Genomic DNA, 22386 nt, shown 5'->3' on the forward strand with positions numbered 1-22386 from the left:
CTAAAGGGTCATTAACATTTTTAACATATTGTCTAATGTTGAAGGGGGCCCATTTCATCAGGGGCCTACAGGGCCCACTTGCCATTGGCAAACTGACACCCCGACCAGACTACCACTCCCCCTCCCTTTCCGCCCCAGTTGGTGAACAGGGTGGACACAGCAACCCTCGTTAGGGCTGATCTGTCCTGTGAATGCTTATAATGTTTGGGTATGTGTGTGGGGCGGGATCTGTGCATACTGTAAGGGGAAAAAAAACCCTTTTCTTTATTATTGCGTATGTTAATTCTTTGCTTGTGCAGCGGCCACGCAGCCCACTGTCTTCAGCGGCTGGCAAAGGAAGTGGAAACAGCAGATCCCTCGAGGATCCTTTCCGCTCATTCCCTGAAGACGCCGCAGCCGGAATTTTCCACTCTCCCGTCATCAGCCTCGGAAGCCCCGCCTTCACGATCCCAGCATGCCATTCGCCTCTTCCAATATGGCGGCCTCCGCGCATTTCAATATGGCTAAAGCAGCTCTGGGAGTTTCTTTGCAGGTACTGAAGGGGAAACAGAAGAGGGTAAATTTCTTTTTGTGCGAGGGCAGGAGAGAAGGGGTAGGGGTTGCGGTTATGATGATAGCAGTGTCTGTGCCTTTTTTGAGACTATCTTTTGTTTATGTTGTGCATGGTAATTTTGCACAAAACCGTATGGCGTCACCCTAATGCAGGTGCGGCCAAACGGCGACTCTGGAGCCACATGTGGCTCTTTCACACATATTCTGTGGCTCTCGAAGCCCCCACCGCCCTGTTGGCCAGCTTGCAGAAGGGATCTCTCTCTTTAAATCACTTCTCCAAGTCAATCCAGGCGGTGGCTTGGAGAATGCATTCAAAGTTGCTTTCTTTCCACCTCTTCCCTCATCTTTTCTCCTTCCTGTGGCTCTCAAACATCTGATGTCCATGTATTACGGCTCTCAGACATCTGATGCTTATTCTTACATTGAGCAAGTTTGGCGACCCCTGCCCTAATGTATCACCCTCCCGACCCACTGGATGGGGAAAATAGTACACAATTCTGTGCAGGGTTACTCCAGTAAGCCTGGTTTCATTGGGTTTAGATTTGAGTAACAGCATATATTATATAAAGTTAAAGTTTTCAACGTGAACTTTCATTGCTCGGAGCTCAGTGCAGATTATGCTGGAATAGTTTTAATTCTCTTTTAACTGGCCAATGATTTTTAAATCTTGCATTTGACAAAATACTCATACAGGTTGATGGTGGCATAAATATTGCTGCTACAGAGTAACACAGCTACTTATCTGGAATTATCTGCATAGGATTGCTCTCTGAAGGGCTGTTTTATTTTCCAAAATTTGAAAGAAAAGCGAAATAGAGAAAAGACCAAGAAAGGGGACTAAAGGAAAGGAGTATGTGAGAGGAAATAAGTTGGCAATTGTTTTCATATGGACACATTTTGCTTTTAGTAAAACCCTTGTTCTTTAAGTGATGTACAAAATGGAGTAATTCAGTAGCTAGTTATGTCGTTTTGGAGATACCATGGATAAATTGTCACCTGTTGAATTTCTGCCTGTCAAGAAAGCTGCAAATGAGCCCTACTGAGTGTGGGGCTGCCATAAATGTCCCTATTTAGTATGAAAAACACCTACTTTTGTCCTCTGTATGCTCACATGTAAGTTGAAATGTACTGAAAGTGTACCTAACAGAGCATACTGGCCACTTGTACATATCCAGGTTTGTATGAAATTGTGAATTGGGACAAAAAGGGATTGAATTGTGTTTGGAAACTGTGTTTTGAGTTGTCTACTTTTCAAAAATAAAAATTCTCCAGGGTGTGGACTGTTTATTGAATCCTGCCCGCTTGGCTGCATCCTCTCTTGTGATCCCAGTGAGAACAAAGAGAAGACATTTCATTCCACCTGCTGCCCAACCAAAATATTTGACACCAGAAGAGTACAATCTACGTGCCAGGGCTGCGGGAATTGTGGTTCCTTATGAACGATTAGTACGTCCCATGAATATTTCCTGCACAGGTAAGTAGTGGTGAATTGAGCACTTGTCATGGGGGATGGTCTAATGCTGAATTGGATTCTAGGGGATGGATCCCTGTAGAATCATGGGCCTAAAATAAAATTCCTGTGTTCTTTTGAATACCTTTTGGTCATCCTTAGCTTGTAATGGTAGTGCTCAAAAGCGTGTAGATGGCTTTTTAAAATGAGCCAAATATTTTAATTGTCACTAAGCACACAAGGTGCTGCTTCTCCATGTGTAAGAGTTTGTTTCCACTCCAAAATGTAGGCTGGGGACCAGTGTTCCCTCTAAGCTGAGTTAGCGTGAGCTAGCTCAAAGATTTTTAGCCTTCAGCGCAGACATTTTTATCTTCACTCAGGAAGGATGACCCCAGAGCACGCTAATTTATGTAGTAGCTCACAACTTTAATGCCAGTAGCTTACAAAGTAGAATTTTTGCTCACAATACTCTGCAGCTTAGAGGGAACATTGCTGGGGACTGTAAGCAATAGAAATGTGTTTTTGACAGTATTCTTGTGTTTTCGTTGTGGATGCTTAGTGGACTTATACTGCCTCCACGGTTTTCCTTATGACTCTGCAACAAAAAAGGGCTAGAGATTTTTTTTTAAAACCAGGGACTGGTTCATGATTGCAATAGATCATTATAATGCTAACCATCTAGCTATTACCAGCTTCTTCTAAACCTGAAAAACCCCTGTGGTTGTAGGAGAGGGAATGGCAGAGTGCTGAGGCTAGGAAGGTACAGAAAATACTTCTGTGTGATTTCACTACTTCATCTTCTGTAGCCCATTGTAAAAGTAATTTGTACACTTTTGAAATTAATTTCTCATTATCTCCAAGCAGAACTCTTTCCATTTCTGTTTGTTCTTTCCTTATTCCTTCAGCTTTGATATCATTCTCCATCAAACTTTTTATTTGTTGCATTTGAAACCAATCATATTTATAGTTTAGTTCTTCTGCAGTTTTCAATTCTATTTTCCCGCTTTGTATTTTTAGTAACTGGTTGTATGATAGTTGTTTTTCCTTGACTGTTTTGGCCGTTAACTTTATCACTTCAGCCGGCACTATCCATAAAGGTCTCCTCTCATCACCATATTTCTTGTACTTTATCCACACATTTAATAAGCTACTCCTTATATAATGGTGAGAGAAAAGACCGTCCATCTTCTTTTTTCCATAGTACAAATATGCATGCCAGCCGAATTTTTTTCCATGGCCTTCTAACATTAGAAGTTTTTTATTTAATAACGTTATCCATTCTTTTAACCATACTAAACAAATTGCTTCATGATACAGTTTCAAATCTGGTAATTGGAATCCACCTCTCTCTTTCGCATCTATCAGGACTTTCATTTTAATTCTAGGTTTCCTCCCGGCCCACACGAATTCCGAAATTTTTCTTCGCCATTTATCAAATTGCTTAGCATCTTTCACAATGGGGATGGTTTGAAACAGATACATAATCCTTGGTAAAATATTCATTTTTACTGCAGCTATTCTACCCAACAGTGACAAATTGAGCTTGTTCCACTTTAGCATATCTTCTTCTATTTTACGCCATAGCTTTTCATAATTGTTCTTAAACAAATCAATATTTTTCATTGTTATCTCTACCCCTAGGTATTTTACCTTAGAGGTAACTTCACAACCCGTTAGTCTTTGTAGTTCTTGTTGTCTATTTTTCTGCATATTCTTACATAAGATTTTTGATTTTTCTTTGTTTATATAAAGTCCCGCCAACTCCCCAAACTCTTGTATTCTCATTAACAACAAAGGTGTAACTTGTAAAGGATCTTCATTTATAAACATTATATCATCTGCAAATGCTCTGTATTTATAGGTAAATCCTTTTATTTGTAGTCCTTCTAAATCTTTTTCTTCTTGAATCTGCATTAGTAAAATTTCAAGAGTCATTATAAACAGCAATGGCGAAAGCGGGCAGTTAATGTAAATAAAGAAATAAAGATGGAATCTTGGGAATATCTGTGGAAAAATTCCATGAAACTCGCAACATGTCATAGTATTAAAGAGAACTGTTTTAAGATGATGTATAGATGGTATATGACTCCAAATATATAGATGGTATATGACTCCAAAAAAATTAGCAAAGATGAACAATAAGATGCCAGATAGGTGCTGGAAATGTAAAAAGCATGAAGGTTCTTTCTACCATATGTGGTGGACTTGTGAAAGAGCTAAAATGTTTTGGCAAATGATTCAACAAGAGATATCTAAGATCCTGGGATATGAATTCAATAAAGAGGCAGAGACTTTTCTGCTGGGATTACAAATGGAAAAATTTCCAAAAGAAGATAGAACATTAATATGGTACTTGCTCTCAGCTGCTAGGACATTGTATGCGCAGTTGTGGAAGCAAGAAAAAATACCAGAAAAATGGGACTGGATTATGAAAGTTATGTCATGGAGTGAAATGGACAAATTAACAAGAAAATTAAGAGACTGTGATTTAGAACTTTTTAACCAAGAGTGGAAGAAATTCAGAAGATATGTAGAGAAAGAGTGGAAAATAAAAGGACATTGGACAATTTTTGAGGATTAAGATTTTTAAGATAACAATATAACTCTTGAAGGGGGTTCTTCTTCCCTATGTTTCTTTTTTGTTTCGTTTTTTTTCTTGATAGTTAAGGGTACCTTTAATATCTGTTTTTTTAAAGAAAATAACACTGGCGGGGGTCAAGTAATTGGGGGAGGGGTGGGAGAAAGTAAGATGTGGGGTAGAATGATGGTCTTTTTCTTAATATATATTAAGCTTTTTATAAGTTGTAGTTATAGTTCTACTACCATATGTTACTAATAAAATTGTTTATTCATTAGAAAATACTTCTGTGTGGATGCTCTGTTGCAACTATGAATGTGTCTGCACTTGTAGCAGCCACAAAAGCTGCACAGATAACTGTCTGTCTGAAACCGTAGACTTTAAGCCACAGTTCAGCTTCTTGCTGTTCCTAAATTCCTTCTAGGGTAAGGTATAGGATGTTGCCTCTGAAACAAAAACATGCTTCAGTAGAACAATGAGCAACAGTGCTTTAATTACATCTCCCACTCAATTCACGGTCTTTGACTTGAATATTAACGTGTTTGGGGGCATGTGTTACCTGTTATAATCTTTGCTTTTTCTTTGGTCACACAGCTGGGATCTTCGACCCTTACGTTCCTCCAGAAGGAGATGCTCGCATTTCATCTTTGTCGAAGGAGGGATTGAAGCAGAGAGTAGAGCAGCTCAAGCAGAATGCAACTTCACAGTTGGCGTATGTACCCCGAGCATCTCTGTGTGCTAGCCATTCAGCATCTATTCCTAAGAAGGCTTAGCGGCTAGCACACAGGGATTAATTAAATTAAATTAAATCCATGACATCCTGTCCTCCCCCCCTCCCCAAAATCGGTCCTGTAGCTCTTCTTCAAAGAGCGACTCTTTAGCATTTATTCAGGACTGCAGACTGTTCCATCTGAGGAGGTGTGAACTGTAAAAGCAAATTTATTTATTTATTGGACTTTTATCCCACCCTCCCCTGCGCTGCAGGCTCAGGGCCAGTTGAACTGTGACTTGCCCACTTAACTACCACACTATCTGCTCACTTAACTACCACACTATCTGTTCACTTAACTACCACACCAAACTGGCCTACCAAACCTCATAAGGTTCCTGTTATGGGAAGAGGAAGGGAAGGTGATTGTAAGCCACTTTGAGATTTCTTAGGGTAGAGAAAAGCAGGGTATAAAAAGCAGTTCTTCATCATTAGAGGGAGGCAAAGCTATACTCTTCCCTCTTGTATCCTGACCATCATCAGGCAGGTTGTTGCCCCTTGCAGTCTGAAATGCTATGGTCGTACAAGGGTTGCTCTGTCTAATGAGGGAGTGCTTAGAAATGTCTAACCACCAAATGTAATCAGGGAGCTGTCACAGGGAAGAAAGGCAACAACAAAGTATCATTCCATTGTGCCTGAACTTAAAACTCACTAAGAACCCCTACTTAGAGCAGTTTGGTGTAGTGGTTAAGTGCACACTCTTGAACCGGGTTTGATTCCCCACTCCTCCACTTGCACCTGCTGGAATGGCTTTGGGTCAGCCATAGCTCTTGTAGGAGTTGTCTTTGAGAGTGCAGCTTCTGAGAGAGCTCTCTCAGCCCCACCCACCTCACAGGGTATCTGTTGTGGGGGAAGGAGATAAAGGAGATTGTAAGCTGCTCTGAGATTCTGATTCAGAGAGTATAAATCTGCAGTCTTCTTTTTTGTGTTGCTTTTTAAATTTTTATCTGTGATGATGTCTTATATCCATGAGCCATTTTGGGAGGTAATTTTTGCCTGAAAAGGCTGAGGGGAAATTACAAATTTTAGCTGGGTTCAAAGAAGGGGTCCAAATCACTACTAACAACTTGACTAGAATAAAACTATTGATTGATCAAGATCAAGGAAAGCATCTATTCCTAAGAAGGTTTAAGAGTTTGACAGTTTTGAGGGCAAAAGCATAGCAATATGTATAGGCAAAATGACATCAGGATCTTGTAGGACCTTTATGCCAGTTACACAACAACAATTCAATACTGCACCAAGTAGTAACCAATAGAAAAACAATCTATACTTCCTTCTTAACAGACATAATAATAATAATAATAATAATATATCCTGCCCTCCATGCCAAAGCAGGCTCAGGCTTTAAAGAATACAATACCCTGACCTAGATAGCTCAGGCTCGCCGGATCTTTCCAGATCTCAGAAATTAAGCCAGGCTGGCCCTGGCTAGCATTTGGATGGAAGACCACCAAGGAATATTAGTGTTACAACTTGGAGGCAGGCAATGGCAAACCACCTTTGTTTATCTTTTGCCTTAAATCACTTGTGACTTGACTGCTATAGTGTAAGAGAACAGGTTATTGGTTAAAGGTTAGTTTACCCTATCAGGTGAGGAATGCAGACTTTTGGAGACTTCATCTAAAAGCACAGATGACAGTGCTGGCTCCTCACTGGACCCAAAGCCCCCCTCAGTTCCTCACTTGACCTTTATAGGCATGGCCACACTATGGCTCATTCACGTTATACCTTTTCCCCCGCTGAGAGTGAGACGAATGTAATAGAATGGATACACTCTACATTCCAAAAGAAGCATCTGCAAACCCAAAATTGCCTTGCCAGATCAAACAAGAGGTCCACTTGCTTAGATCAGGGGTGTCGAGCTAATTCGTTATGAGGTCTGGATCTGATATAAATGAGACCATTTTGGGCCCAGCCATGTGTGTACCTATTTAGGATTAGGTAGTAGAGATATAAAGTTTTTAAAGGACACAGACAAACACGACAAAAAAAAAATGCTTAAAACGTTAGCCCTTGTTGGTCTTAAAAGTGCTTTCTTTGTATTTCTCCCAGGGGATCCAGGGAACTGGGCAAAGGAAGCTCTGGCTTTTTTCCTCCCTCCCCTGGGGACCAGGAGGGGGAAGAGCCTCAACCAATGGAGAAAATTGAGGGTTTGCTGTGTAGCTCCTGTGCAGTTGAGCAAGCCTTTCAAAGCAAGCTGAGATGCAGAAGGAAGCAAGAGAGAGGAGAAGGAAGCAGACAAGAGCCAGTTGCTTGGGGGCCTGATAGGAGCCCTCCGGGGGCCTGATTCGGCCTGGGCCACATGTTTGACATCCCTGGCTTAGATATTCTACCTACAAATAAGGTGTACTGGATACAATCAACTCCCCCCCCCCCAGTACCTACTGCTCAGCGATAACAGTGTCTTGGAACATGGGCATTCTGTTCCTGGCTTTCATGGTTATTGCTGCATTATAAGTCTATCCCCATGAATGAATTTAATCCTGGGGTTTTTTTTAAACGATCTTCTAAGCATGCGCAATGAATTTTGCAAACTAACCACATTGTATGAATAAAATAATTGTTTACTTTGATACTTATACCCTGCTCCCCCACTCCCCCCCAGTGGGGACCTGAGGCAGTTCACAACGTTGTTGTTGCACTCCATATTTATTTTTACCCTGAGAGAGAAATTGGGCTGAGGGAGTGATTGGCCCAAGGCCACCCGACAAGATGCCATGGCGGAAGAGGGATTTAAACCTGGATCTCCCACATCCTAGTCTGGCACTCTTAACTGCTACACCACGCTGTCTCTTCCTTCTCTTCCTCTGGAATCCACTGCCAGTCAAACAGCTCCTTAAGTCAAGAACGCCCTCCTTCCATGCTTCCTGCTACGATCCCAGAAATTGTATTTCATTTTGTTTTAAAGGGTTTTTAGTAGTAGGGCAATCTAAAGCCACTTGATTTTTTTTTTTTAATATCGTCCCTCTGAATTGTTATTGCTTCTTTCCCTTATGAGCCAGTTTGGTGTAGTGGTTAAGTACACAGACTCTTATCTGGGAGAACCGGCTTGATTCTGCACTCCTGCACATGCAGTCAGCTGGGTGACTTTGGGCCAGTCACGGTTCTTTCAGAGCTGTTCTATTCAAGAGCAGTTCTTGAACTCTCAGCCCCGCCTACCTCACAGGGTGTCTGTTGTGGGGAGGGGAAGGGAAAGGAGATTGTAAGCAGTTCTGAGACTCCAACTGAAGGGTGAGGTATGAATCCAATTTCCTCTTATCTGTTTTGAGGCATAAACTACTTTTTCTTATCCTTACCTTCGCAGAGTCCGGAAGATCAAAAATTACATTCCTGACTTCAGCACCAAAACTTTTGCAGAAACAGCCCAGGAGATTTTTATTGAAGCTCACAACAACTTGACGAAGTAAGACTGGGGGTTGGGGGTGCTGTTCTTTGGGTTCTCATTGCTCTCCCTCCTCCCCTTCCACTGTCATACGCACATTTCTCACTTGTTGACAGTGTTACTGGATTCAGAGGACTGAAGTTACAATGACCATTGTAGGTTGCTGTAGGCTTTTGGGTTTTCATAGAACTCTTTAGCAGTAATGAAGAATCCTGTCAGCATTAGAAGCTCACACACAAGATTCGCAAGCCTTAAGATTAGCAAACTTAAGTTGCTACTGCCGTTACACAAAGATTGTGGGGGGAGGGTTTAATTTACACAAGACGTTTGACATGAGTTGGGTCAGGGGGTCCCTTGCCTCATTCGAATAGAATAGAATCATAAGAGTATGGCGGGACCTCCAGAGTCATCTAGTCCAACTCCCTACACAGTGCAGGAAATTCACAATAAACACTTGCTCCATGCCCAGAAAATGGCAGGGAAAAAATCCAAACCCTCCAAGATCCCTGGCCAAACTGGCCTGGAGAAAAATTGCTCCTGACCCCAACGTGGCAATTGGCATTTCCCTGGGCATGTAAGAAAGGGCCATGAGAACTAAGCACCGATGCAACCCTTCCTGCCCTCCCTTTCTTGATTTGCCTAAGTTTACAGAACCAATATTGTTATCAGGTGGTCATCTAGCCTCTGTTTAAAAACCTCCAAAGAAGGAGAGTAATTGCAAATGTGGTTCTCTGTGAGCTACGGAATGAGTACCACTATTCCAACCCCTGTGCCACACTGGAGCTCCACTTAATTCACGTGAACAGAGCCTTGTTAACGGAAGTAGCGATTCCGTTAACAGAACAAAGAAAGCAGTCTTGAGTCTGCAGAGTTACAGTGCTTAATCAGGGGTTTCTTGGGATGCGCCTGTGTTTGCAGAAGTCGTTTCGAGATTATTCTTGTTTGCAGATGCGGTGGTTATATTTGTTGGCAAAACAGGATGCAAAATGTTTTCAGGAAGAACAGCGACAGGCTCCTTGGTAACTGCCTGCTTTCTTTGTCCTTTACAGCTTTAACAAAGACAAACTTCACGCTTTAGTGACAGAACGCTGTTTTCCGGTAAATATTTCAAAGGAGATTGACAAGCATCTTTATGGAAGGGTTAAAACCCCCTTAAATAGTTTGGAGGGGGAAGTGAAATATAAACTAGTTTCACTTATTTAATTTATTTCATTTATACCAGGGGTGGCCACATCGCAGCTCGGGAGCCATGTGGCTCTTTCACACATGTTGTGTGGCTCTCAAAGCTTCCCCACCAATCAGTCAGCTTCTCCAAATCAAGTTAGCCAGCACCTTGGAGAATGCTTTTCAAGTTATAGTTGCTTTATTTCCATCTCTCCCTCCCTCCTCCGCTACATGCCTTCTTTCTTCCAGCTATCAAACATCTGACATTCATGTGTTGCTGCTCTCAACATCTGATATTTATTCTATGTGGCTCTTACGTTATGCAAGTTTGGCCACCCCTGGTTTATACCCTGCCTTTCTCCCTATGGGGGGGGGGGGGCTAAAGCAGCTTCTGTCATTCTCCCCCCCTCCATTTTTATCTCCACAACAACCCTTTGAGGTAGGGTGAGGCTGTGAGTGTGTGACTGACTCAAGATCTCTCAGCAAGCTTCCCATTATTTTCAATAGGATTTACCCCCCAGGTGAGCATGCTTAGCATTGCAACACTTTGAACAAGCCAGTTGATGTTTTATTAGTATTATTTTTATGTCTGTCACCTGTATAGACCAGGCTAGCCTGATCCTGAAAGCTAAGCAGGGTCAGCCCTGGCTAATGTCATGTAGATCCTGGCCGTAGATACAGGCAGAGTTCTATACTAGTGGCAGGGGTAGAATAGTTTTTATTCCCAGAAGAGCAGTTGGAGCAAGTTATAGGTGGGCTTCTCAGCTTGATTGGGTTCTGTCTCATGTGACTTCCGTTGTTTTCAAATTTCTGAGCTGTTAAAGATGGTTTTCCCTGCACTTTCTTCTCTTAAAAAGTATTTGTGCATGTGTGCATATGTACGCTTGCATGCCTGGAGGTCATGGTGACTTCTGGCGACACCTAGTGAAGGCTAGGACATTTTTCAGAGAGGTGGCTTGCTGTTATCTGCCTCTGCATGCCAGCCCTGGTATTCCTTTGGAGGTGTCCCTTCCAAATACTTGCCTGGTTCAGCCCTGCTTACCTTCTGAGATCCTGCTTGCTGGGTCAGTGTCTTTTTCCTACTCTTTCTGTGGGGTGGGACTGTGTGCAAGCAGTTCCAGATTTTATCCCTGACATCTCCATTTAAAAGGACCAGGTAGTAGGAGACGGGGACGATCACTATCAGATATCCCGAAGAGTCATCACCACACATCAGAGTAGGCAAGGATGACCTTGATCGACTCGGAATAATGCGCATCTTCATGTGTTCATTATATTTTAGTTTCTGACCCGAGATCCTGTCGCATTGTCAGTATTGGTCATGGGTCCCCTTGCCCTCCGTGTGTGCTTTTGTGTGCAGAAATGTTTCATGGGGTCTGAAGGGGCAGAGAGGATTCACAGAGGTGCTCGGATCTCCTGAGAGAACTCAGGCAGTGTACAGTTAGTAACCAATGGCCCATTGAAGCTAAAAGATGCTGTTGAATTGCTAGGATATGGTACGTGGGAACAGATACAAGACTATCCGTTGGAGCTTTGTGGAGTCCCTGGAGCCCCCTCGTGTGGTTCAAGTGCGATGCACTGATATGGTAAACAAGGACAACTTGTACGGACAAGTGACAGTCCGCATGCACACCCGACAGGTATGTGCGTCCAGCTCCTTTCACTCTGTGCTTTTGATGTGTTCTGCCTAGGTTGTTTTTGCATTCCATTTGTTTCCCATTCTTCCCAATAAGACACTAGCTATTTATGACCAGTTTGGACGGCTGATGTACGGTGGGGAGGAAATACCAAAGGACGTCCTGGAGTACGTTGTCCTGGAGAGACACCTGGTTAACCGGTACGGTGCGTGGCGGTTGCATGCCAAGATTGTTCCACCTTGGGCTCCGCCAAAAGACCCTGTCATGAAGGTACTGTGGGGCTGTTTGGCCATGGCATCTCCCCAACCTCAAGTGAGCTATTTGTGAGAGAGTGATTGTGCACTTGGGTAAAGATTATATCCTTTTAAAATTGTGAAGTCCCAAACTTGGTTAATCGTTTTAAAATTGTGGTTCTCAAAACTGAACACAATATTCTAGGTGAGGGGTTGGGGGACCCCTAGTACAATAATAAAACTATCACTTAGCCTTTCCCCCCCTTTTTTTGGCTTCCTGTTTTTCAGACTAGGATTTGAGGGGAAAAGGTCACACTTTGTGTTGCTGATTTTCCCACCTGGTACCATCTTTGGTGGGGAATAAGGATGGGTTATTTAGCTCCTTGCAGGAACTTAAAAGTCGCTTTTAGTTTGTGGGAAAAGGTATAGAACAGGGGCAGCCAAACTTATTTCATGTAAGAGCCACATAGAATAAATGTCAGATGTTTGAGAGCCACAAAACAGGAAGGAAAATAGATGGGTAGAGGGGGAGAGAGGTGGAAAGAAAGCAACTTTAAATTTAAATATATTCTCCAATCTGCTGGCTGTCTTGGCTTGGAGAAGGAATTTAAAGAGAGCGATGCCTTTTCCAAGCCAGCCAACAGGGTGTTGGGGGCTTCAAGAGCCACACAGTATGTGTGAAAGAGGCACATGTGGCTCCCGAGCCACAGTTTGGCAACCCTTGGTATAGAACCAGGTTTGGAATGTCTGCTGCATCACTTCCTGCCCTCCACAATTGATAGAAAGGTGAGAGGGAGGGAGGACTAAGGCGGGGGAAAGGGCGAAAGAATTCCCTCTTCCATAATGCTTGTTGGGGTTTTTGCTAGTAGAGTAATAAAGAGGTAACATATTTTGGATTTAGATGATGACCTGATCTCTTTCTCCCCCCCCCCCCTTTACTTTCAGACTGTTATGATCCCAGGCCCATCTCTGGGTCCTTTGCAGGAGTATGAAGAGGTCTGCATTCCACAAGCCAAACCAGCGCAACAGACTGTTGATACAAATCAAGTCCAAGGTGTGGGCCATCAGGGATAGAATGTGTTGTGTCTGGGGTGGTATAGAATTGTTGAAGCGTGGCATACTCTTCAGGCCTCCTTGTGCAAGCATTTGGTCTTGGACTTCTAACAAAGTTTCAAGCTCTTTGAAGACCCTTGAGCTGTTTGTCATGCCACAATCCCTTCAAAGCTTCTGGATCTTCCCAGCTTCTTCAGTTTCCATCTGAAGGCCGATGAATCCGTATCTTCAGGTTCCGGCTGAAGTATTGACGGATAAAGAAATAAGACTTTGAAAGCAGTGCTCTAATTCTAACGGCATAAAAAGGAAAGTGCTGTCACTCAGTGCTGTCTGGAATCCAAACCTCTGCTCTTGAAGACTTTCTGATGCTCATAATGTATAGGGCAGGCTGTCTTATCCTGTGTCGCTGAGATTTCTGCACATGGTCAGAAGCGTGTACATTCTTTCACAGGTTGTCAGGATGAGATTTAGCCATGACCAGTCCTTTCTCTCTTGTATTTTTATATCATTATATGTGTGTGTGCACCTGGGAGTCTTGTTGACCTCTGGTGCCTCTGGAGAGGGTATTCAGAGAGTTGGTTGAATAAAGCCTGCCCCTGCCTCCTGAGCAGTGTTCCCTCTAAGCTGTTTGGCACACCCCCCTGAAGGCCAGCGCCCTAGGCAGTTGCCTATTTTGCCTAGTGGCAGGGCTGGCCCCGGTCCTTGGAAACAGAAAGCATTTCAGATGGTACCAGAATAAGAGTGCATGACATCTCCAGATTAAGGGAGCTGCACAGTTTGGAACAGCAGTTTTAAAAAGGCCCTCTTAAGGGTCCCAGCCACCCACACCTCTGAGAGGGCAGATTTCCAGTAGCATCTCTCCCCCGATGATCTAAGAATCCAAGCAGATCAATAGAAGAGAGGATTGTCTTTCTTTGGGTCCAGGTCATTAAGGGCTTTAAAAGCTAAAAACCAGCACTCTAAATTGAGTCTGGAAAAATGCTGGAAGCCAGTATAGTTGAGATTGAAGTGCCTGTGGTCAGTGTTCCCTCTAAGTTGTAGTGTCTTGTGAGCAAAAATTCTACTTTGTGAGCTACTGGCACTGTGAGCTACTGCATCCATTAGTGTGCTCTGGGGCCCTCCTTCCTGGGCTAAGGCAAAATATGTGTGAGCTGGAGGCTAAAAACCTGTGAGTTAACTCAGCTTAGAGGGAACACTGCTCCTGACTGCTGTTATTTCAAGGTCTCCCATCCAAGTACTTGCTAGAGTCAGCCCTACTTAGCTTCCGAGATACACCAGGATAATATCGTAACCCCGAATTACTATAGACATTCAAAATATATGGAAAAATTAACCTGTATATCTCAAAACGTATGTACAGCATGACAAAGTGACAAGTTGTTTTCCCAGTGAATTTACAAGGTTAGTTCAAGAGTTCTATTCCACAAGGTTTTTGATAGGAATCCTTCATAGGGGGTAGCAAGTGGTTACGCAGATCCTCGGTGTTGATTCAAAAAATTCTATGTCCAGTAGTCCCAAGAAGGGTCCTGGAGAGCCTCTCCCAACAAGCAGTCGATTATTTTTTTTATGGCTTGTTTCATAGAAACTTCCTCAAGGTCGGGAATAGCAATGCTGCAACCATTAAAACCAGAGAATCAGCATGGCATGCGCTATTGAAACACAAGCTCAAGATGCCATTAAGTTTTAACAACTTATCCAAAAGCAGTATGAATAAACATAGTTTACAGGCTGGCATGTGCTCTGAAATATCAGTATACTAAGGCATACATTTGCATCATATTTAAAACGTCAATTACACAAAGCTGTGTGAAAAATTAAAGACACAACGCTCAAAATAGATGTTAAAGCAATAACAAAGCAGTTCCTAAGAATATGCCAATACTGACATACAACCAATTTTTCACACATTATATCACACCTTTTTCAGTATAGTACATATTATTGAAACGCAAGCTCAAAATACTATAAAGCTATAATCACTTGTCCCGAAGAAATACGAATAAATGCAGTAGGCAAAAGTTTTGAGCTTATGCTATATAACCATTGCCTACTGTGCTTATTCATATTGTCTGTAGTAACGTGGAGTTACGATACACAATTAAACAACCTTTCCATAAGTCCTTTTCCTTGACCTTCCGCATTTTCCCAGCAGTCAAGCTATATATATATTTGCTGGTCAAATAAGATTATGGGAGAGCTGTTTTGAAGTGCTGGTTTAGATTGTGAATGTAAGGGTCAGATACGTATTGGCTAGTGTTGGTGCCTTCACCGCTTTTCCTGGAAGTCCACTAATATTGCTCCAGAACGCCCATGACTTTTGCCCTTAACATCCATAAATCAGGTTAGTCTCAAAATGAAGCCTTCAGTCAGTTTTGACCCTTAGCAGGACCTTTTGCTTTGAGACTTTCAGTGAATTTTGCTAACTGGCTTTCTTTGCTGAAATCCATGCAGTAGGCTATGCTAGGTTCATTTGTGGGCCATTAAGCTGCAAATCAGAGTTCAGACTGTAGACTTTATTTCCATTTATCAGAAGAGGTTTGTGTGTCCTACACGGCTCCTTGGTCCTAAGCAGAATAAATTATGGGGAGGGGGAAGCAAATAAGTAGATTTGAACAATTTACCTGGGTCAGAGAAGGCAGTTGGCTTTTCTTGGCAAATGCATTGAGTTTATTTGTGCAGTTCTTATTTGAAATCCAGCCAAGTTAACAAGCCCCTGCCTGGGGTTTTCAGGCTGGATCTGCCATGCTGTTGGTCATGCTAAATTGGCATCGAGCTCTTATATGTGATGGTTCAGAGGGGAATCTCTCGAGTCTTGGTGCTACAGAGATTTTTAAAAAGACCATTGTGAGTAGCAAGTGAACTTCTGTCCTTGGGTTCACGTAGAAGTTTCTGATGACTGTATGTTGGTGTGCTGTGAAGCAATCTGTTTAGAAACTAAGTACAAAATCCTGATAGATAAATTTTAGTTCTAAGGGTCTCTTAGAACTTAAGGCCAGGACCTCCAAGGTAGCCTTCTCAGAGGTGCTACCTGTTCCACGTGCAGGGCTGGAGAGACAAGCACAAATTAGAAGTCTCAATGTGTGGATGAGACGATGGTGTAGGGAGGAAGGGTTTAAGTTTGTTAAGCACTGGGATGCTTTCTGGAACAAGCAGGAGCTGTACAAAAGAGACGGTCTCCACTTGTTCTCAGATGGAACCAGGCTGCTGGCGCTTAAAATCAAAAAGGTGGCAGAGCAGTTTTTAAACTAAATCTTGGGGGAAAGCCAACAGGAGATGAAATGTCTCTGGTTCGGGAGGACTCATCTCAAAGAGATGAAGGGTTAGCTGTTACTTTTCTACCGGGTAATGGATCAGAGTTGTCCACTGAGATGGTGACAAACAGTATGGACTGCCTGCCAAAGTCTCGAGCCGGCAGGAGGAAGGTTATGGGCCTAACTTGCCTGGGAAATTATAGATGTTTGTACACAAATGCTAGAAGTGTTCAAAGTAAAATTGGTGAGTTGGAATGTTTAGTGTTCGGAGAAAACAGACATTGTGGGAATTTCAGAAACTTGGTGGAATGAGGAGAATCAGTGGGACACGGTGATTCCTAGATATAAGTTATATAAGAAGGATAGGGAGGGAAGGGTTGGAGGTGGGGTGGCTCTGTATGTCAGAGAGGGTATGCGCTCCAGTAAGACTGAGGTCAGAGAATTGGATTCCCTTCTAGAAATGCTTTGAGTTGAAATAGAGGGCCCAAAAGGAAATTTAACTATGGAAGTTTGTTATCGCCCACCAAATCAAAAGATAGAGGACGATTATAATATGATGGAAGGCTTAAAGATAGTGGCTAAACGTAAAAACTGGTTCGTCATAGGTGATTTTAACTACCTGCAGATTGATTGGGTCAATATGTGTTCTGGTCAAGAGAAAGAGATTGAGTTTCTTGATGCTCTCAATGACTGTACTATGGAGCAGATGGTCTCTGAACCTACCAGGGGTGGGGCGATCCTGGATTTGGTCCTAAGTAATGCCCAAGACTTGGTAAGAGATGTAAATGATCGTACCGCTTGGGAGCAGTGACCATAACGTTATTGATTTCAACGTTTGTATAAATAGTTGCCCCAAAAGACCAGCACAACCATGTTTAAAAGGGGTAAATTCTCTGAGATGAGGAGGCATGTGAAGAGGAAACTGAAAGGAAAAGTAAATACAGTCAAAACCCTTGGGGAAGCTTGGAGGCTATTTAAAACTACAATCCTAGAAGCTCAGATAAAATACATACCACAAGTTAGGAAAGGCACAAACAGGTATAAGAAAAGGCCTGCATGGTTAACAAACAAAGTAATGGAAGCTGTAAAAGGTAAGAAGGATTCCTTTAAGCAGTGGAAAGCTAGTCCAAATGAGATTAATAGAGGGGAATACAGGATGTGGCAAATCAAATGCAAGACTGTGATCAGGCAGGCAAAAAGGGACTATTAGGAGCATATTGCAAAAAACAAAGACCAACAATAAAAATTTCTTCAAATATATTAGAAGCAGGAAACCAGCCAGGGAGGCAGTGGGGCCCTTGGATGACCAAGGGGTCAAAGGATTATTGAAGGAGGATAGGGAAATGGCTGAGAAGCTGAATGCATTTTTTGCCTCCCATCTTCACTGTGCCTCCATCTTCATGTTTGCCTGCTCCAGAACCACTTATATTGGAAGGGGTGTTGAAAGACCTGAGTCAGATTGAGGTGACAAGAGAGGAGGTCCTACAACTGATAGACAAATTAAAAACTAATAAGTCACCAGGTCCAGATGGCATACGTCCAAGAGTTCTGAAAGAACTCAAAGTTGAACTTGTGGATCTTCTAACAAAAATTTGTAATCTTTCATTGAAATCTGCCTCTGTTCCTGAGGACTGGAAGGTAGCAAATGTCACCCCCATCTTTAAAAAGGGTTCCAGAGGAGATCCAGGAAACTACAGGCCAGTCAGTCTGACTTCAATACCGGGAAAGTTGGTAGAAACCATTATCAAGGACAGAATGAGTAGGCACATTGATGAACACGAGTTATTGAGGAAGACTCAGCATGGGTTTTGTAAGGGAAGATCTTGCCTCACTAACCTGTTATATTTCTTTGAGGGGGTGAACGAACATGTGGACAAAGGATAGATATTGTTTACCTTGACTTCCAGAAAGCTTTTAATAAAGTTCCTCATCAAAGGCTCCTTAGTAAGCTCGAGAATCATGGAGTAAAAGGACAGGTCCTCTTGTGGATCAAAAACTAGCTAATTAATAGGAAGCAGAGAGTGAGTATAAATGGGCAGTCTTTGCAGTGGATGGTAAGCAGTGGGGTGCCACAGGGCTCAGTACTGGGTCCCATACTCTTTAACTTGTTCATAAATGATTTGGAGTTGAGAGTAAGTAGTGAAGTGGCCAAGTTTGCAGATGACACTAAATTGTTTAGAGTGGTGAGAACCAGAATGGATTGTGAGGAACTCCAAAGGGATCTGTTGAGGCTGGATGAGTGGGCGTCAATGTGGCAGATGAGGCTCAATGTGGCCAAGTGCAAAGTAATGCACATTGGGGCCAAGAATCCCAGCTACAAATACAAGTTGATGGGGTGTGAACTGGCAGAGACTGACCAAGAGAGAGATCTTGGGGTCGTGGTAGATAACTCACTGAAAATGTCAAGACTGTGTGCAATTGCAATAAAAAAGGCCAACGCCATGCTGGGAATTATTAGGAAGGGAATTGAGAACAAATCAGCCAGTATCATAATGCCCCTGTATAAATCGATGGTGCAGTCTCATTTGGAATACTGTGTGCAATTCTGGTCACCGCACCTCAAAAAGGATATAATAGCATTGGAAAAAGTGCAGAAAAGGGCAACTGGAATGATTAAAGGTTTGGAAAACTTTCCCTATGAAGAATGGTTAAAACGCTTGGGGCTCTTTAGCTTGGAGAAACGTCGACTGCGGGGTGACATGATAGAGGTTTACAAGATTATGCATGGGATGGAGAAGGTAGAGAAAAGTATTTTTCTCCCTTTCTCACAATACAAGAACGCGTTCGAAATTGCTGAGCTGTCGGGTTAGAACGGATAAAAGGAAGTACTTCTTCACCCAAAGGGTGATTAGCATGTGGAATTCACTGCCACAGGAGGTGGTAGCTGCTACAAGCATAGCCAGCTTCAAGAGGGGGTTAGATAAAAATATGGAGCAGAGGTCCATCAGTGGCTATTAGCCATAGTGTATGTGTGTGTGTGTGTATATATTATAAAATATATGTGTGTATATATATATTATAAAATTTTGGCCACTGTGTGACACAGAGTGTTGGACTGGATGGGACAATGGCCTGATCCAACATGGCTTCCCTTATGTTCTTAAGTGCATACTTCAGGGAGGGAAATGTCACAAGTGCAGTCGCAGAGACTTGCTGGCATGGAGGCAGATCCTGATGTGCCCCATATGAACATATGAAGCTGCCTTCTACTGAAGGAGACCCTGGGTCCATCAAAGTCAGTATTGTCTACTCCAGGGGTAGGGAACCTTTTTATAACATCATTTGCGGGCCATACACAATTATCAACTTAAAAACAGTGCTCCACCTAGGGAGAACAATTCAGGCCAGCAAAATTAATGCAAATAATTGTTTTTCTATTTGAAGTAATGTGGGGAAAGCCTAATTTCGCACGCACACACATGGCCTGCTGCCCTAGGCAGATGCCTCGGTCCAGGGCTTTTTTTTAATATAGAAAAAGTCCAGCAGGAACTCATTAGCATATTAGACCACATCCCCTAATACTAGGATTAGGTCACACACTCAGTAGCATATTAGGCCACACCATCTGGGTAATCAAGCGCAAACTGAACTGGTGGTAGCTGGGTCCCACCCCTCCCTCCCTCCCTTCATGAGGAAACTGCAGCTGCTCTCAGCAGACCTTTAAAGACACCCCCAGACCCCAGCTGCAGCTCTTCACAATGCCCACCTCTCAGGCTCCACAGAGAGAAAGAGAGGGGAGGGGGGAAGGAAGGGAGAAGGGGAAATAAATCTGGAGAAGAAAGGGAAATAAAGAAAGGGGGGAAGAAAGAGGAATTAAGGGTAACAAAGAATGGGGGGAAGAACTAGAAAGAAAGAAATTTTAAAAAATTGGGGAAATGTTACCTGAACTGTGGCAGTGACTTTTCTAGGCCCCACAACAATCCTGGCTGACCAGCCAGGCCCTGGGGAGGCCGCTGCACAGCGTGGCTGGGCCCCATGATCCTTGCCAGCCAGCCAGGTCCCAGGGAGGCCGCCACATGGCTTGGCTTGGCCCAGCAATCCCCGAGGGCCAGGCCAAGTGATCTTGAGGGCCGTAAATGGCCCTTGGGATGGACGTTCCCCACGCCTGGTCTATTCAGACTGGCAGTGGCTCTCCAGGGTCTCAAGCTGAGGTTTTTCACACCTACTTGCCTTGGACCCTTTTGAGTTGGAGATGCCGGGGATTGAACCTGGGACCTTCTGCTTACTAAGCGGATGCTCTACCATTAAGCCACCATCCCTCCCCCATGTAATATGTGAAACTGCCCTGTCTGTATCAGTTGTACGAAAACTATCAGTCTCGAGTCCTCTGTGAGAAGACGGCCAGGATGCAAAGGAGAGTTTGCCCTCCAGTTTGTTTTCAGTCTGTTGTGGATCGCCAAGGTGGAACTGGGTCATCACAGAACCAAAGGGCATCGCCAGGGGGGAAAGAAGCCCTGCCCCTTAGCCGAAACAATCAGCGAGACACGTTCTGTCAGTATAGAGATAGATAATATTTTATTTCTGTATTTACACTTATTAACAACATTAGATAACCTCGTTTTGACATTCAGCGCTGAGTATGTTAGCAGTACTGCCTACAGGTGCAAAGGACAGCTCACGGGGGAAGGCAGGGTCCGTCAAGCAAATTTCGGATTTCAGCTTTAATCCTAAAGCAGAAAAAATGTCACGTTTGCTGCTCATGGGATCCCCTTGTATGTGCAGGGATTTACGGACGCTCAGAGGATCGAAGGCAGGGTGGAAGGCTTCAGAGGGATGGGGGACCGCAGGAGGGGTCCGGCTTCCTGTTGTCCTCTCTCTCCTGAGCTGGTGATTCTCAAGAAATGCATGAGGATGGAGAGAAAAATGGTGAACGCAAGCTGAATATGGGGAAAAGGGCCTTTTGGTTCTGTTTGCTGTCGTACAAAGCCACTTAACTCTTTATTCCCCTCCTCTCCCCGGTTGAGTCGGATCAGCCAGATTTTTGGAATCCATCAGCTATAGGGATACTGGGCCCTCTCCTAGCATCCCCAGGAACTTTCAGGGTGGTGCTACAGGATGATGTCATGTCCTACCACAGAGTTTCCAGAATGTCAGCTGACATGCTAGCAGCGCTTCTGAGGTTTTTGCTTAGATTTGATGTCAACACATAGCACAATGTCATTCCCACCCTGCACGGTTCTCCTGCCAGCCCCAGAGGCAAGGGTAGGCGAGACGGCCCAGCTGTAACAAGGCCTGCCCATAGGAAGCAAATGCTTGCTTTGAATCGCTTATTTTCTCCAGCATCTCACTGCACAAGGATAAATCTGGTCTGAGATGACATTTGCCTAAGGCAGACGTCCGCAGCGGCACCAGGCTGCAAGGAAAGTTGGCCAGCTCGGACAGAAAGATCTGCAGTGGCGCCAGTTGATCTTTGAGATTTACTTCATTTACACCTCATTTTACTCCCAGTGGATCCCCAAAGCAGCTTACAACATTCTCCCTTATGCGTTTTAGAGAAGAGAAGGGTTAGGCTTAGCTAGGTGCTCAGAGTGTGGGCTGGCACAAGCCCACGGTTTACATGGGGGGGGATTATATTCCCCCAGGCTGCACGTTCTGGAGAACAAGTTTACCAAGAGTACAGCTTCATCTGTTGACTCTATTAAGCCACAATGTTTATTTCTGAGCTAGCTGCAGATCTCTTTTGGCGGGATGCAGCCCTGCAGGTGGGGCGAGAACTCCAGTTGTGTTGACTCTCCTTGGTTTGGGGGGACAAAGCTAATTGGCTGCACTCTAGGATACCAGCAGGGGCAGCACACGTCTCTTGCTCAGTACCTGGGATCACTTATATTTTGAGCCCCTAGCCTACTGGTCCTAGTAACGATGGACATATACTTCCTGGAAAACTACATCTGATCTCCCTTGCCATGCACTGGTGCAAGCGAATATCAGTTATGTCCTAACATACACACATTCAGTTGACAGAGAGCATCAGGAAGATGAATTGAGCCTTATGGATGGAATGTGTCCCAGAATCCACTGCAGTGCCTGAAAAAAACTCCCTGGCAGGCATTCAACAGATTGTTCACAAGCCAGGTCAACGTGGAAAATGGTTCTTTTAAAAGTAGAAGGTTTTGGTGTTCGCTTTAAACACATACACACATATAGACTTTGTGTGTACGTTAAGCTAATATCAACTTGCCCTGTGGTGCAGAGTGGTAAAACTGAAGTCGAAGCTCTGTTCACGACCCAAGTTTGATCCCGAGGTTGGTAAAGTGAGTACCCGGCTTGCTGGGGGGGAAAGCGTAGCTGACTGGGGGGAGGCAATGGCAAACCAC

At 43.6% G+C, this 22386-nt stretch overlaps 1 protein-coding gene across 1 annotated transcript; it reads left to right on the forward strand.

Moving 5' to 3' along the window:
* Positions 1-386: 386 nt before the first annotated feature.
* MRPL45 (mitochondrial ribosomal protein L45) lies at positions 387-13428 on the forward strand. The gene is made up of 8 exons (XM_060255943.1): positions 387-532; positions 1825-2026; positions 5175-5292; positions 8657-8755; positions 9784-9832; positions 11389-11538; positions 11632-11805; positions 12714-13428. Exons 1-8 carry the CDS (start codon positions 455-457, stop codon positions 12840-12842), a joined length of 999 nt encoding a protein of 332 aa, XP_060111926.1. The 5' UTR covers positions 387-454; the 3' UTR covers positions 12843-13428.
* The last annotated feature ends 8958 nt before the right edge of the window (positions 13429-22386 follow it).

Source organism: Heteronotia binoei, chromosome 15, assembly GCF_032191835.1.
Source record: "Heteronotia binoei isolate CCM8104 ecotype False Entrance Well chromosome 15, APGP_CSIRO_Hbin_v1, whole genome shotgun sequence".
In the NCBI taxonomy this organism is placed as follows: domain Eukaryota; kingdom Metazoa; phylum Chordata; class Lepidosauria; order Squamata; family Gekkonidae; genus Heteronotia; species Heteronotia binoei.